Here is an 18,072-nt window from a genome sequence, read left to right as displayed (position 1 = left end):
ATTACGGGTTGTATGAATCAATGATGATCATCCTAATACTTGGATTCCCAGGTTTAGGTGATCCAGATGAACTGTTCCCTCACTATTGAGGTTGTTTTTGTTGCTGATGTTGCAGGAGAAAGAAAAGGAGGAGTTGAAGCGGCTCCGGGAACTGCACAAGCAGCAGCAGGAGAAGCTCCGCCATCAAAAGCTGCGGCAGAGCATCAAGAAGCGGACCACACCAAGTACACTGAGATACCAGGAAGTCAATGAGGGCACTTGCAACTTGTAAACGGAGCAATCAGATGATAGTTGAAGATTCCGCTGACCAGTCAGATTACAGCTTATATTTGATCTGTTATGTTAGATAATGGACTATGTTTTATCTGTCCATGTATAGCACTGCTGACCTATCAGATTACGGATTATGTTTGAACTGTTGTTTTAGATTGTTGAATTGTTGTGTTTGAACTGTCCAGTTGGATTGCTGCTGAAGATTCTACTTATCAATCAGGTTACAGCTTATGTTTGATCTGGTGTTTTAGATTATGAATTATGTTTTATCTGTCCAGTCACAGCACTGCTATGGTTTGAACTGACCAATCAGATTACAGCTTCACACAGATTGTGGCAAGTGTTTAAACTGTGAAGTCAAACTATTGATGAAGTTCCTAATAACCAGTCAGATTATAGATAACATCAGAGAAATGATTAATCAGATTAAGTCTGGACCCAACAATGAAGTTTTTCAAGTTGTTGAATCTGCCCTCTGGATGTAAAGAAAGGCTCATGCCGTTATATATCCCATCTGTCTGATGGTAATTTTCAAAAGTCCCCTAGATAGACTTTCCAATATACAAGTTTGGGTCACTGAGTGATTATACCTACCACTGAATTAAACCCTTACTCTGGAAATGTTGTCATATGAGGCATGTTTAATTTGTCTACATTTTATCAGAGTCTAGACTTGCCAAAACACGTGACATCAGCATTCTCAGTAGAAGACAGGCTGTGATATGGGTAACAGTGAAGGGCAGAATGTGACTCTGCAAGATGATACGCTGTGTCACAAGTATAATCTTCAAAAAAAGTAGGGGAACCTGAACTTTCAATTTGGATAGGTAGTGTAAATACTGACAAACATTTCAAGGACAGACATCTTATGAACGCACCACCATGTCCCTCTGTTACCACCCCTATACACAACGCATGATATGCAAGTGCACAACACAGTAGCTGCATACATGCGCATGGGGTCCCATTCTTGATTTTTATGCCTTTGAAGAAGGTCGAGAAATCACATAAAATATTACTTTTGACTCTCATCTTACATCACACATTTTTTTAGTGTTCGTTTGTAGTCATTTGTTTTAAAATGAAAATAAAATGGTACAAATGCAAATTACCGATCATCTTTCAAAAGTGACTACTTTCCAAATAGCTATGGTTGTAAGGAACATTCAATATTATCATATCAACATTAATTGACTCCACTAAATCTCCTATATATTTTTAACTGTAAATAGAAAAATGAAGTTTCCCTACTTTTTTTAAGAATATAGCATTCAATATTGCCTTAGATATATATTAAGTTCATATTCCGTCAACTCTAGTCAATGCATCTTCATGTTGTGCAGCGTCATGCCGCGCCTGAGGTCTTATGTGTGTGTCATGTTCCTGAGTAACTGCAAGTTGGAGTTGCTTGGATACAAGCTTAGAACTCAGTACTTTATTAGGAACCATGAAAATCAATCAATTTTTCATTGTTCATCAAACAACATTCCAGTTTTGGTTGTGAGTTTAAACATTAACTGTGGTTGCCCCAGGCCATGTTCTATCATCATATGATATTTAACCTGATCATGATAACTCAAGTGCTCTTGTATATTTATTTATACATATAATTATTTTTGTTGTGAAATGATGCTTAAATCAGTTTTCTTGTTATATCTAATGATTTTGCTGCTGATTTAAACATTCCATCCATTTGATAACACTTTGTATTTACCACGTATTGTTATATGTATATTTATGCGATTAAAATCAAAATGTTTGACAGAGTAGTCTTGAATACCAACTCCATCTGGAGTAGTATTGCTCTTGCAATGCGAGTGATTACCACTGGCTTGAAAACATTCAGACATGCTCCTTTGCACCATATCGTCAGTTGCCTGATTACATCTCATTTGATGCGACACTGTTTATCATGAAACATTTGAATGAGTGTTTGTCTGGGGGTTGTGGCTGAATACTGTCCAAAAATGCTGTATGGATTATAGGTCTCGTGAGCAGGCTAGCCATGATAATTTATGAATGTTGTTGGTTGGTAGAAAATGTATGACGATATTGACAATGTTGGGTCAGGTCTTGTCATGTTGGAACACTGTGTCTGTTGGCAAATTTAAATGAAGCATGATGACACGTAGGATTTTATACCTGTAGTGTTGGGCGTTGAGGTTACTGTTAGAGGAGACCGATCACTGTACACTGCAAATTCCACCCAACATAGCAATGAACAAACTTTTATTTTTATGGAAATATATTGGTACAGTTAAATTGTGAGACTGTCTTATTTTGTTTTGTGATGCAACATTTTTAAATTTTAATTTTCTTTTTCATATCAAGATCCAGTATATTGTTTTGAAAATGTATATTTTGTACATTTAGACATTGTGACTTTGAGGACATATGGTAGTTGAGAATCAACACCTGTGTAATATTATATGTGAAAGAAAAGACAAATAAACCTGTTTTCACTATATTTTGAAATGGTCTGTGTTTGATGTAGAGAGCAACATCAATGAAAGCTTAATACCTACACAGGCAAGTATGTAGCCCTGATGGTGATGTGTTGAACCTTTACAACCAGTGAGGAACTGGTCTTCAGTAACCCATGATTGTCCTACTACTGGGATCGGGACGTCAGGCTCGCTGACTTGGTTAATACATGTCATTGGTGGTGTTGATCACTGGATAGTCTGGTCAGGACTTGACTATTTACAAATTGTCTTTATATAGCTGTAAGACTGCTGAATGAGGTGTTATAAACAAACCAACCATTGAACCATTTCACACAAACTGTAGAGACTATATACCCGTTGGTGTCATTATTTAGGTAATAGGAAGAATCACACCCATAGAGATAATAAACCCAAAAGGCCATTTCACTGCCGGGTTGAGACACTCACCTGACATTTCAATGCGGGACTACTTTTTCAGTCATAACTTTTATCAACAGATACCATGTTTAGTACAACTTCAGTAACTTTCGATTCCCCGGTGTGACATTTACAAACACCAATAAACACTAGATTTCGGTTAGAAATAACAGGTAGCTCATTTGCAAGAGTCCGTAACGTTTCACGTGTATGTCAGACTTTGACAGTTGTACAATAGTTCCTGAGCCATTTGCTCACAGATAGGTCTTGATGGTCTTGTCGTTAGAGAAGGTGACATCTGTCATTTCTCATCGTAATTTTACAGACACCGGGAGCACAAGCACTCGTGCAAGTTACAGATCGTTTTACTAACGAATTGTCTAAACTCGCAACATAGCCTCTGTATTTTTCCGTTTACACTATGTTGATCCAATAATCTTTAAGTATAGAGCTGTTTCTTTTTAATGAATAAATAGAATAGTAAATATAATAAAAGTGACAAAACCCTTTCTTTACCCATAACAATCTTTGCCAAATGCTGAGTCGATTGTACATTTTTGACCCGACCACATTATGAGTATGTATTTGTTTCAGCAGTATTGCAGCTGTACGTTGTTGTTTGTGTAGACAAGAGGTGAAAAGTATACGTATTTATTTCCAGTTCTTCACTCTTACTGGGACGTGTGATGACGTAGTGCAGTCGGGCATTAACTGCAACATGTCTGTACACAGTTTCCATCACGTCCATCCCGTTCGCAGACAGACCTCGATATCATTACGTTCTTAGTTAGTCTGATGTTCCATGCAAATTTGTTCAAAACAAAATGTACTGTTTTACGCGGTTCTAAATGTTCGCAGTGGGTTTTCATTATATTTTACTCATTGTTAATACGTGTATGTTGTTCTCATACAGCTTTCAGTATGTCAAAGGCGCTTAAATTTACTACTCAAAATAAATAAATACATAAATAAATAAAGCTGAAAATTAGCTGTATATACACTTGAGGTTCTGTAATACAGGACAGTCATGAAGAAAACCCGAATTAACATTAACGGTCCAATGCTGCAAGAAACTGCACGTCACAACTGTATGCAACCGAGCGTTATCATGCGGAAAAATGACGTTCGGACAGTTCATGAGGGCATGAGGCTTGATGATTTCATCACGGTAACGTCGACCTGTCGAATTGCCCTGGACCTGAATAAGATCTGTGCTGCCACTGTATGAGATTTCAGCCCCAACCATGACTCTGCCATCGCCAAATCTGTCCACTTCCTGTACACAATCTGCAGCGTAGCTTTCGTTACGACGTCGATATACACGTGCTTTTCCGTCGGGACGTCGCAGCATGTAACGTGACTCATTACTGAAGATGATGTTCTCCACCTTTGCAATGGCCATGGGAGATATTGGCGACACCACTGTCTGCGTTGTTGCCGATGTTGACGTGTAAGGACAGGTCCTCGCAAAGGTCTTCTGGATTAGCGATTTCTACCTGTGAAACATGAACAGGTTAGCAGCCGTTCCCTGTCATTTTTATTGGAAGCAGAGCAAGGGTTCAATTAAGTAGTAGAGCAAGAGAGGGTGAAAAGAACAAGAACTCGTAGGGAAGGCTCAGTAACTACGGCTTCATCTAGGTTTGTTGATTTTGGATTGAATTTCCCACGAACTGTCTTTCTTGGACCACCCCACCTTTTCCTTGAAGACATAGTGATGTGGATGTTCTCTACCTTGACACTGTGAACGGTAAGAAAGAGAACAAGAACGCGCCGGATATTTATAAAAATCGAGTCAAGACGTGATTGCTATCATGATTGAACAGAATGACAACGGGAAGGTCAAGTAAAGAGCGAGTTAGAACGAGGCTGTGCGTAGGAGAACGCGTGATAGGTCTATATTGTTCAGAAGGGATATAAAGTGACCAAGAACGGAACTGAACTGACTGAACACGTTGTTTACAATGGGTGAACGGCCAACTGTACCCAGTCTAAACTTAAAACTGTCTGGATAGACGTTTTGAGAACTGTTTATGATCTATCTAGCATCGCGCGCAAGTTACACGTTCTATCCCGGTCGAACCCGTTTTACAATTATCCTTTTTGAACGGGACATGACGCACTAAGAACTTCCTTGTTGTGACACAGACTTAGTGTGAGATGAGAGGCAAGAGTTAAATCTCTCTATAGTGGTGTCCCTTAGGTCTTCAGTACCATGCAGTACCTCCTAGAACACTGTGCACATAAAGAACACTTTCTGAACGTCAACAGAAACACTGACATACACTTGGCACATCGTTATACAATGAATAGCACTTCCACATAACACCTTACATATATCACAGATGATAACTCATACATATTGACTTCTTACAAGACTCGTCCGCACAATGTAGGCCTAAAAAAAAATCTTAGCGTAAATAATGGTATCATTGAAGAGAAGTCAATTAAAATTTCTGGAGATTAAACAGGTCTGACAGATCAAGTTTCCACACCGCTGAACGAGTGCATGTTTCCTGTGCAATATTTACATAACAAACACAGGTCGACAATTTATCTAGCTGAACATTGTTGATAAGTGCAGGACATTATTGGTCCATAGTACTGTGACAATTCCTAAACGCATTTACAAAACACTCTGGCTCTGTTCATCATAACAGGCTTACTTGGTGACAATTGATTATGAATTGATATGAACATCATTCATTATACAAGCTTTGGATGGAATAAGCTGACGTCTTTTGCAAATTACAGTCACTTAATGACTGTATTCGGGGTTGTTTGGGGGGAAACGCGTAAGGACTGTTCATAATTTGGACACAAACGCACACAAATTAACCCATGCTTGTTGAGAAGACTTACAGGATCGGGTGATCAAGGTCGCTGACTAGGTCGAAATGTCAGCGTATCCCAATTGGGTAAGTTGATGCTCATGCCATTGATCACTGGATTGTCTGGTCCAGACTGGCCGTGATAGAGGTGGAATATTGCTGAGCGCGTCGTAAAACAGATCTCATTCACTAACTTAATATGACGTATTTTCCAGTTACTAAGTTGAATTGTAGGTTAAACTGAAAATGTGACAATTCATTTCATAGCAAATCTGCTTATATTTGGGAGTACGTTATTCATTGATTTCTAATTGATGGACGCAGCGCCTCAGTTGACATAAATGCCATTGTTCGAAAGTGGTAGATAAGATCAATGCAGCTATGGACTGCCTGCATAGTGTGCATAGTGCATCAGATGAGTGTAAGGACGATAGCAGATAAAACAAATACAGTGAAAATGGACGATCATGGTAGGTTTACTCTTCGACAATAGTTCATCAGTTCACCGTCGGCAGCGTCAGTATCAACGCAAGGCAATGTTGGTGGAACTCCTGGTGTCACTTACTTGGAAGTCTGTTATTGTGTTGCATGAGCATAGTCATGGCATTGGTAAGTTCGAGATTTTCTGGTTTTTATTTCTTGGTGATAATGGTACAACCTTGGTTGAATACGGAATGCCATTTAGAGAGTGGTGAAATGTTATAAATACCATATCGTCGGGTTAAAACAACTGCTATACATGTTTAGGCTGCGTTAAGTTTGGGATTCGAACCCACACTCTTAGTTGGTTGCGTTTGACATCGAATCACGAGCATCGATCAGCGCAACTGGTATATAATAACTGTGGCACCCGTTTGCTGTCTTTGTGAGATATTGTGCCTGATTCTGAGAGTGGGTTCGAATACGCGAAGCGAATTTACCCTAAAGTTAATAGACTGGTACTGAACTAAGAAGGTGTAATATCAACGTTGGTAACCCCAAGGGAACAAGTAAATGAATAGGTTTATATCCGATGCCCAGTCTATCTAGATATCCAATATTATGGATAAGGAGCAAAATACATCATATATATGTCGCGTTTAGGTTTACCATATTTTTTATCATAAAATGAAAATCTCTGGCATACGATAATGAGATAATGTATAAAACCAAATGCAAACTGTGATTACGGAATCAGAACTCACAGATACTTTATACTTCAGCATTTATAATGTTTTAAAAGATAGTATGATTTAAGACTTTAAAACTGAAAACATCCTAAACATGGTGAGACCCCAAACACCATACATTTCCCAACCACAGATTACTTCATGTATAATGCTGCAGAAATGAGTGAAGAATAGATCTATCAGTTTTCGACTGCCTACGTTAACTAAGATTATCTTTTTCTCCTATATGCATCTCTCTCTCTTTCTCTTTCTCTGTCTGTCTCTCTCTCTCTCCCCTCTCTTTTTCTTTCTGTCTCTCTGTCTCCCTCTCTCTCTCTCTCATACACACACACGTGTGCGTGCATGTATATGAATGCTGATAATCCAATTTATTATGTTGAAAAATAATTTATACGTTAATATATATCTGAAAATTTGCATAAGGACGTATTGTCTTCAATTTAAAATGGAAAGTTAGACAGAGATATTATTTTGATGAAGTGGTACACTGGTCAAGTGCAGTCAGGTTGTTCTTTGACGTCACCTAATGGCGTCACAGTCAGATTTTGGCCGCCATGTGGTTGTCCTGATAAATGTAGGGAAATATGATATATGACAAGAGGTCGTGAAAACAATAACCAGTCAAATTACATTACAACACACCATCCTCACCGTTAACACTTACTGGCCTATTACCCAAAACGTGATGGCCAAAACAAAAGCGACATATCCCTGTCTACATCCATAATGACTCTCTGATAAAGGTAGACTGAGTGAGTTTGGATTTGATCTCCACTTACCATTTTATTAGTGTAAGGAACTCGGTCATCATCGATTATTGGGCTCTATGCTCACATTTACCTTCTCGTATGCATAAAGAATCCACAAGGAGGGGAACATAATTGGTTTCCATGGTGATGACCAACGGATGTAGGTGTACACCGTCTAAAGCAATAGCTTCCCATTTCTCGCCGGTTGCAGGGATCGCCCGGTTAAACACAATACCATTCATTACATTGTTTAATGACATGTGATCTCGACACTGCTAGTTACAATTATAGCCCATGTTGACGGTGTCTATGACAGCAGGAGAAACTACTTGTGCTCTGTGCTTAGCATTCACAGACATGTGAGGCAGTCATCTATGACTATATATTTCCTACTATATTGTCAATGCCATACCTTAATAGGATGATTCTCTATTGGGTTGCCATGGCCGTGGGAGCCGTGTCAATTTACATTTGTTAGGAGGGCACACAAAGTAAGTGATCTTGATGGAGATCGATTATATGCCAGTGTCTGAGAGTATAAGTTACCGGATGAGCACCAAACCCTAAATGTACTAGAAGGTGTAATTTTCCTAAATCACCACACATGCTGCCTTATGTTTTTTTCTTCTAATATTGCTATACTGTTACAATAATGTTTTCTCATCGATTGCCTCATTTGAAGTCATGAATGCATAGTTTATATGAAATACAAACAAACCGAAGGAGTTCCATACTCTTTTTAATTCTGATACCCAAACTGTTTTACAATATATATCTGTGACAGTCTGTTGTTTTACTGTCCTTCGATGACATGTTTTTGCTAATTAAATTATTGCAAATATATAACTTGAAATAGTCACGATATGGCTGAAATATTGCCGATATGACCTAAAATCTTAACTACCTTCCTCACTCACTCTTTGTAGATAGGGCCTCACGTACTTTTGTTTGCTTTAAGTTAGTGATCAACTCAGTATAACGTGGTGACCACATTCTTTTTCCCTTTGAGTATTTCAGTAATTTCAGTGTTTAGAACTGAGCTCGGATTGCCATGTTTTATCCTCTCCATTTCTATTATTTTACTTCTAATTCTATTACCTAGTTTGAAAAGAATAAATCAGAACGTGGTACCATTACTAATATACCAGGGAAAACCCAATAATAGGTCCATTATTATTTCAGCAAATTCTGATTACATTGCCAGGATGTCTTAATGCTTGGAGATACTTTGGGGCACTGAAACTTATAATAACATCCTCTAGTTGAATACCAAGCAAATATGTTACCCTGCCCGAACCTTAGGACATAATTATTATCCAACAATGATATCCATAATTTGAATTTTTGGTATAGGTCTCAGATGATGTTTCAAAACAATGTTTTAGATTCCGACATTGGCCATCCATTGGAGGCATCAGGTATTTCCTGTGTGGACTATGTGATCAGCGCCACCACAGAGGAAAACCTGATGACAATCCTGAGAGATGTAGAGAAGGTATCCCAGCCCCATCTCAACGTGCTGCTCCTCTGTGACGTCACCACCACTGTTTTCGTCTTACGTCAGATGGTACGTCATAATACATATGAAAGAAAAAATGCAAAGTCTGCCATCTTTTTCATGCATGGCATTCAGAGCAACAACATCAAGTTTATGAACTGACATTTTATGTCTCACCCTGGATGAACAATATGAAACGGCCATAATCCCATCTGTCGCAGATTGTTTCTGAGATGTAGTATCAAGAAAATGATCACATTCGAACCCTTAAGCCCAAGCCACATATGTGATGTTGGCATGAGTTAGCTTTAGATTTACGCCGCCCCAACATTCCAGGAATATCACGCGGGAAACACCAGAAATGGGCTTCACTGCACCATTGCGGTGAATCGAACACTATTTTTGTACATCTCTCTGTGCCAAAAACGAGAAAAATCTTTTTTTTTCTTCACCAGTCCAGAATCTGTGGAACAAGATCCAACTCCTCGGTTGACTGGTGTCACGTGTCCCGGGTTCTGGTTGTCGGTACATGGGATGACTTACCTGTACTTCTGGACAGCAACATCCAGGTGGAGAATGTGGCGGTGCTGGAACTGCCTTCAAGTTGGGTGAGCTATCGGTTAATCAACAGACCTTGTATTTCAATAACCTAAAGATGATATGACGGTTGTGAAAATACAGAAAGCAGAACTGGCATAACTGTTAAATGTGTAAGTCCAAAAGGGACCCATCAAGGCCATACTTCTGTAAATACTTATTGATAATAATATATAATATTTTACATGTGTTAGCTGGGTTATTTTCCCTTGGCGAGCTTAAAGTTGGTGATGCATTGTCTTCATCATCTCATAGACAATCTATAATCAACACAAAATACAACATCAATCCTCACATGAACGTTGGTGATTTAACAGTATCCACAGAAAGTCAGTCACCTGCTACTCCACATCCTGTACAAAATAGCCATGCCCGTCTACTGATACAGTCATCTCATGCATGGACACTTCAAAGACAAAACCCTCCACACAAGGCTGTGTGACAAAAGGAATGATTTCAAGTTTCCAGTTGTCAACTTTCTTCTTTTGTTGAGCAATATCTTCAATATGTGGTGTTTACATTTCACTACCTTTGAGGTATAGTCGAACGTGCTCTTTGTATCAAGGTAACAACAATCAGGGCACCAAGAAGAGTACGGTAGACATGCTTAGGACATTTCCAAATTTGATGCATCAGTGGCAGGAATAATGTTCGATGTAATTCCCAATTTTGGATTATACGATAATTCACGAATTATTTCAGGTTGGCAATTCACTAGACATAGCCTATGTTTATGACGGATGACACCTTAGGGCAGTATACGCTCACCTTCTTATTATTCTTCCCAATATGATGAGTACACATATATGATGAGTACAAGCATATAGAGGAATATGTGTACATAGCAGCTGGTAATCTCAATAGAGATAGGGTACATTAAATACACTAAGTATAAATATCAGAAGTATGTATTGGTTAAATATACAGTCAGGGTTAAATTTAGGGATGAGAGGGATGACAAACCAAGTGTAACACTTTCCTCAAGTGTAACTACACCTCTTAGCAGATGGGTCTATGTTATTCAGTAATAGTCTGTTACCCAAAAAGTCAAACCAAATAATTTTTTGTCAAATTAAGTGTTTGGATACGTTTCGTACTCCACTGTTCAAATCGCTTCAAGTTTCATCAAACCGATACATACATGGCATAGGGTCTCAACAGAATTATTACAAAAAGAACATATTGTATTGTCAAACAGATTGATTAAAAAATATTGTTGGTATAAAGAATTCCGTGCAGATATTTATATTGAAAAATCTAACAGTTTCACATCTCTTAAATTCTTTCTGCAAGTATCAAAATAGTACACTCAAATAATGTTTTTTTCAATTTTTGGCACATGTGAGGTTTAACATTTACAAATATATCACAGAATACACTTCAACCTTTCCTGGGGAATATGAAACTCTGTTGGGGAGAATGTATAGAGATCGAGGCCACTGGTGTTTATTTATCCGTATTCAGGTAAAGTGTATATAACATATTCAGGATCTAGGCGTGTACCTCTTATATCAAAATTTAGCTTCAAATGATCAAGTGATATAAAAACATGTTCATCACACAGATCTTTGATTGTCAATATTTCACTTTTAACACAGTGTGTACTGGCTGTTCGGCTTGACCTGAGCAACTCTGCATATGCATGAGTCAAATAGCACTAACGGCAAACGGAAAACAGCTCTTCTGAAAAAAACCAGTCATATAATGTTTTAATTGAATTGTTTTTACAATCATAAGTTCTCCAGTTTGGTTTATTAACTTTACAGCGTAAGTCACTTACTTTACAGAATCCGATTCACTGATTCTGTTCGCTATCTAAGAGACCAAATAGGAAATATTAAACCACCTCTAGCTAATTGTTTAAACAAAGTAAGAACATTGCTGACAATTTCTCGATTTCTCGGAGATATCAAACTGCGACCTTGTCTCTTGTCTCACCTGACAATGTCTCATCCCTTTACGAAAATAGACCCAACCAGTTGTGACACGGTCAGGCAATACAGTAGTATTCATTTGATAAGGTCAGGTCAGGTGATATGTGTTTTTGAAATTGTTATTCAGCCATAAAATCTGGGATAAGATTTTATTAATGTTCTCCGCATCTACTAGTATATTATTTATAATATAACTTCTATGACTTTAAAACATCTTTCCTAAAAGGATTGGCAACTGCAATTATATTATGAAATGTTGCTCCATATTTTCACATATCGTCAAAAGGAAAATTGCTAGGGTTACCAGGATTTTTTAAAAGTATAGTTTGAGAATAGATAATTTCATTGCGTTAAGAACCATGTGCAGACACACCCTATACCTATCTGTGTCAGATGTCGTTTTCTCTAAGTTGCCAGTAATCTATTGATTTCTTCCAGTCTTTCTTTTGAGTTAATAACAATAAATCATTCACATTCGGAGTAAATTTCATTTCCAGTACTTCAAATTGTTTCTTTGCCATTCTCTATTCAGATCTTGACATTGTTTATCCCTGCTATTAGCCATTCCGGATTGATTTAGTCTTACCTATGTCTATTTTTAGTCCTGACATATTGTAAAATGTAATAAGTGTGTCTGTAGTAGAATACAAGTTTTCCTCTTGGCCATCCAAAAATAATTCAGTGTCATCTGCATATTGACCTAATTTGTATTCTTGATCATCAATTAAAAATACCTTCTATAGCTTCATATTGTCTTATCATACATTCTAGGTTTGCCAACATCGATACCTGGTATCATTACTGTTTCATAGTCATTTATAAACTCTGTCACTGCATGGCATGACGGCAATAACTGGATTATCTGGTCCGGATTTGACTTGTATATCAACAAAATCACACTCTTGTAAAGCTGCTGAAACAAATACAAGCTCATGCTATAATCACAATTGTACAATCGATTCTGCCTTTAGCAAAGAATTCTTAAGAATGTGGGAAGGGTTCTGTCTCTTCTATCGCCGATTGCCCCAAACAACTGTCCTCTCTTAAAAAGTCAAATCTAAAGTTTGTTATGTCTATTGATGCCAGGGAAATTTTACAAAAGCAAGGATGTGGACACTGATCTTCCACCCTGGTGGGCGCGCTTTCACGGATGTGACTCCCTTCAATGGGGCAGTAAGAGATCCTACAGATGTGTTCCCCAACGTGAAATATGGTTACAATGGACGCCAACTTACCGCCGTCATGAAGGTAAAAGAAAACCCTGTCATCTGTATTCATCGAAATCAAGGACTGTTGTTTATGGCTTTAGCAAGATAATCACTGCAATTATCACAAATACCCGAACATTTTATCATATTTTATGCGTCATCTTTTGTGACGCATACAGCCGTCTTGGAACATAGAAAATGCTCTGGTCAAATGGGTTAGGTCGTCATGAACGAAAACTATCCACAAATCAGTTAGTGTTTGTGTGACTTTATTGAAAATGTATCACCACAAATGATACTAATATGATTGAATTATCTAAAAATCATATGAAAAATTGAAAAGTTAAGCTGCCGTTTTGTTCGTTGAATTATTTCGACTCAGCATTTTTTCAGCCAAGTGATGACAGTCAAGGCAATTCCGTAATTGGCATTATCTACGTTACTGGGATATGTCGACATGCATCAACTAAGTCAGAGAGCCAGATCACCTGATCCTGCTACTTGCCACATATGACAAACACGGATTGCTGAAGATCAATTCTAACGTTGATCTTCACGGATATTCCGTGAGGATGATTGTGGTGGCACTTAAGCATACCCCCTATTTCGATTAATCCAGGCATGTCATTTGCATATTTAGAACTGCTGTTCAACAATCGCAGTTAACAAAGTAAGACTTTAGGCAGTTCTGTGAGGAATGAAACCCCGTCTGCTACCGAAAGAAAAGGGCTCGTTTACCGGGTTAACACCGACTTCCTGTGATCAATTCATATATTGTACTGTTGTTTGGGTTTTCACATCAGTCGAATCCTCTTTAGTTTAAAATGGTTACTTTCCATCTTTGTGGTTTATTTTCATATAGTGTCTATGTATCTTTCCAGGAAAACCACTTTGGATATGGCTATGTGAAACTCAACAAGCGGCGGTTGTTTGGATTTTCTTTGGGTGTACTGAACCTGTTAGCAGAAGATATGAACTTCAGGTGACTCTGTTTCTTTGTTTGTTGTTAAGCGTCACATGTAGCAATTCTGTAGTTTTTGGCGGTGGACTGTGGACTGTGGACTGTGGACTGTGGACTGTGGACTGTAACCAAATAAGTGGGATATGATGACATGCATCAGCGAGTCTGATCATGCCATCCCATTGTCGCCTTTTACGACCAGCAAGGGTTTCTGATGGCCAGTTTTAACACGGATTTTTATGAGTATCTAGTTCATTATAATTAATACACAAAACACAAGTGTAAAATCTGTCGCATGAAAAAAGCAACATTACCTCCTGAGTTCTGCATTGTCCACTCACGAAAGAGTCCTATTTAAAAGGGACTGACAAACACCGCACCTGTTTTTTTCTAAATGACGTTCTGAGAAATCGCTTCAAGCAATCTCAAATTATAGCGAGTTTTAAGTGAACGTGTACCATTGAACATTCATGTTTCTTGTGAAAAGTTACAGGATCATACCACCAAGAGAAGATGATTGGGGTCAAAACATTAATGGTACTTGGACAGGAATCTTTGGCACGTTGCAGAGAAGGGTAAGATGCAGCAGATGTGTAGAGCTGAAATTAGGATCATGATTTAACACTAGCTGTTAAAATAATTATTTTTTGATGAATAACGTTAGTAAATGCCATTGTGATCTCGCTATAATATTCATATTCTCTGTTACAGAGTATATTTACATGTCAGATAATAATACCGAGGAAGAAAATAAAGTACATACTTGGTGCTTTGCCTTATGTACCAAAAAGCCAAATAGTTTGAAAAGAATTTTCATTGTGGCTTTGAAGTCAGAACATTCCAAATCTGAGAAACTCCACATATATCATTTACAGTGTTGAACGTACTCACAGTCAAAGCAATATTTACTTTTGTTTGAAAAGCAATCTTCCAGAGCTATCTGCATAATTTCTTTTGTACATCAGTTTAGTTGTTTGTTGTAGGAGGCTGATCTGGCACCAGAGATGCTAACCATCCACATTGATCGCACTGCCGTTGCTGATTACATCCTGCCTCCTGTTGCTGAAAGCAAACAAATGATCCTGTATCAGAAAGAGTCTGACGTGGATGAGGACCATCTGCTGATCTTTCTACAACCTTTTCAAACTTATGTCTTCATTGCATTTGGCGTTTCACTTATTTCATACATCACTGCCCTGTCCACTGTAAGAACGTTCTTTAAAAGTAAAGAATTTCTTGTGTCTTCAAAAGAAAACCGTGCTGACCAAAATATGCAAACAGAAAACAAGTGTCAAACCAGTGCCCTGGAAATACATAGCATAATATTATGCACATCGTTTGAAATGTTTGGCACCACTTTGAAACAAGGTGAGAAGAAATGACATTTAAAATTATTGTAAATAAAGATGGGCTATCATTCATATGTATGTCTGTTTGCAGTCTTGTGAGGTGATCGTATATTGATGACTGTTGTATCCACTGAATAGTGTCTTGTGTTAATTGTTAGTATATTGTTACAATGGGGCTTACTCACACTTCCGAAAATTCTCCTCAGTCAATAGGAAAAGTGCTCGCTTGGCTTGTTGAGATAACCCCATTTCTAAATGTAAGGATCAAAAGCAGAAAATCATGTTATTTGAGAACAAATTGGAGAATCGTCCTTGTATGTGACAATAAGGCGTAAACCTAAACTCACTCATACATGGAATGTGATATATAAACAGGATCAACTATCAGATCATCCAAAGACTCGGAACGGATCCTGGTGGCGGCTTGGTGGATGTTCACAACTATTGTCTCTGCTGTCTACTGTGGAACCATCATGTCCACATTTGCCGTAAGATTGGAAAAACCACCATTTGGTAACCTGGCTGAGTTGGCAGCAAGAGAAGACTACACAGTGGGTTACGATACATCAAGCATCACTGGAAATCTTCTTGAGGTAAATATCACCTCATGATATTTGGCAGGATATGAAAAACAATAATAAAATCTACGGAGATGCTATACTTATATAGAGATGATTAGATTCTGATGTAAATGTACAAGAAGCAGAAAAAAAAAGTTGAAACAAATGCCTACATCTCGTGTAACCTGTCTTACCTCACTTTTACAAAGGTGTTTTGGACGAGCGAATGAGCGAGTTTAGTCCTACGCCGCACTCAGCAATATTCCAGCTATATGGCGGAGGTCTGTAAATAATCGAGTCTGGACCAGATAATCCAGACATCAACAACATGAGCATTGATCTGCGTAGCTGGGAACCGATGACGTGTGTCAAGCAAGTCAGCGAGCCTGGCCATCCAATCCCGTGTTTTCGAAGACGTAGACTAGCGTCAAACACTACAGTTATGAAAATACTTGAAACAAACATCGTAAATATTGATGAATCCATGGATTAAATATTGAAGTTTCCAAAACAGATAAGAAGGCTAAAATGTGTATGTCATGAATGTCTACCGATTCATAATGAACTGCCTTAAACGCAGGAGGGTTAGCATCTCCAGCAGAGACGTCAAATCGACAGGTCGATTTGCATTAGAAGCATCGGTGTATGGTGACGACCTTGGAATCTGAGGGCCTGGAGGAATATTGTTTTGAGATTACCATGATGTCATCCTTGGTATCCCCGTATGGTATCCTTGGATCCTTTGATGAAAGATTGTATTTTAAGAGAACTTTCAATCCGTTATAGTACGTGTGGATATCTTGGACGCAGGATGTCTGGCATTTCAGCCTCCATGAACTCAAAGTTGCAGCATTTACATATTAGTCATTGAAGGTTTTGAGGTGTATAATTTTTGTCTCCATGTCAAAACCTCAACAAAACAGAACATCCAACGAATATTCTTAACTATCATTTTCAGAATTCAAAGCTGTCACATATAATGGCAATAAAACAAAGAGTTCGGGGCACATCAGCCAGGGATTTTGATGTATTGAGTAGCAATGTCACCAAGCACATGCAAAAGGTCAAGGAAGGAAAATATGCTTACATAGGAGGACCATCACTTATTCAAGTAAGCTATGCGGACTGCAAACTGAATATGATTGACACCGAATTCAGAAGAACTTTTGAATCCATCTACCTTCCAAAGCAGTCCCCCTTCAAATACGACTTTGAACAAAGGTACGATCTTCATACGTCTATATTGGAATACAAACCTGACCCCAGCCTTCTATGTGCGGTCACTGCACATTATTCTGTACCGTCACACTATGCTACGCTGGAACATCATTCCACCATTTTACATACATCGGTAGATTATTCTACATTCTGAAGTTGCAGAGTAGTCTAGTGGATAAGGCGTTCACTCATCATGTCGAAGACCTTGGTTCAATTCCCTTCATGGGGGCAATGTGTGCAGTTTATTGCTGGTGTCCCTCGTCACGATATTGCTGACATATTGCTTAAAGCAGTGTAAAGCTAAACCCAGACTCACTGCTCTACATCCTACATTGGTACATCATGCAAACTTCTTTCTCACTGGTACATTATTTCATTATATTTATCTAATCATAAGTAATTTCAGTACTTTCTTGTACTAATAATGGTATTTATTCTTGTCCTCATCAGCATGTCCTATCTCAGCGCCAGTGGCATCCTTCAGCACACTTATCAAAAATGGTTCCCGTCCTCTGAAGATGACGGTTGTCCTGAAGAAGACTTCCCTAAAGCTGTATCACTCATGAAAATCCACAGTATTTTCATTGCTGTGGGTATGGGACTGATCTGCAGTACTATCATTCTTGCTGGAGAGCTTCTGTGGTATAAGGTGAAACATACATCTCTTGAATGTAAAACGTATTGCCTTCCTTAATCTCATTGAGTATACAATATGAGATGTTGGGCTATGAAAACAATGGTTTTTAATTTGATTCATCACAACTGAATGTAAATACAAATTCAAGTCCAGTAGAAACTCAACCCAGCAACTTCGTCGGCCGACTGCAGACAGGCGAATTTTCACGCATCTTCAAGCACCATTAG

The 18,072-nt window shown here is 38.3% G+C and overlaps 2 protein-coding genes across 5 annotated transcripts in view; both read left to right on the top strand.

Moving 5' to 3' along the window:
* The window catches only part of LOC137273514 (transient receptor potential cation channel subfamily V member 5-like), a 31,520-nt gene extending 28,780 nt beyond the window's left edge, over positions 1 to 2,740 (top strand). For 2 of the 4 annotated variants that reach the window (XM_067806239.1, XM_067806237.1), the window contains one exon: positions 116 to 2,740. In XM_067806239.1, the coding sequence (XP_067662340.1) occupies positions 116 to 271 (156 nt within the window). In that variant the 3' untranslated portion in view covers positions 272 to 2,740. The remainder of the gene's footprint in view (positions 1 to 115) is intronic. The other 2 variants (XM_067806238.1, XM_067806236.1) reach the window with 1 other exon arrangement.
* Positions 2,741 to 6,501: 3,761 nt separating this feature from the next.
* On the top strand, positions 6,502 to 18,072 carry LOC137271704 (glutamate receptor ionotropic, kainate glr-3-like). Its single transcript, XM_067804125.1, has 11 exons — positions 6,502 to 6,562; positions 9,269 to 9,450; positions 9,837 to 9,984; positions 11,155 to 11,162; positions 12,999 to 13,160; positions 14,002 to 14,102; positions 14,569 to 14,656; positions 15,065 to 15,449; positions 15,806 to 16,023; positions 16,949 to 17,211; positions 17,994 to 18,072. The coding sequence occupies exons 1-11, from the start codon at positions 6,502 to 6,504 to the stop codon at positions 18,070 to 18,072; spliced, it is 1,695 nt and encodes a 564-aa protein (XP_067660226.1).

The sequence above is a fragment of the Haliotis asinina genome, chromosome 2 (assembly GCF_037392515.1).
Source record: "Haliotis asinina isolate JCU_RB_2024 chromosome 2, JCU_Hal_asi_v2, whole genome shotgun sequence".
NCBI classification, from domain to species: domain Eukaryota; kingdom Metazoa; phylum Mollusca; class Gastropoda; order Lepetellida; family Haliotidae; genus Haliotis; species Haliotis asinina.
Note: the sequence above shows the minus strand (reverse complement) of the source record. Positions and strands in the feature narration are given on the sequence as shown.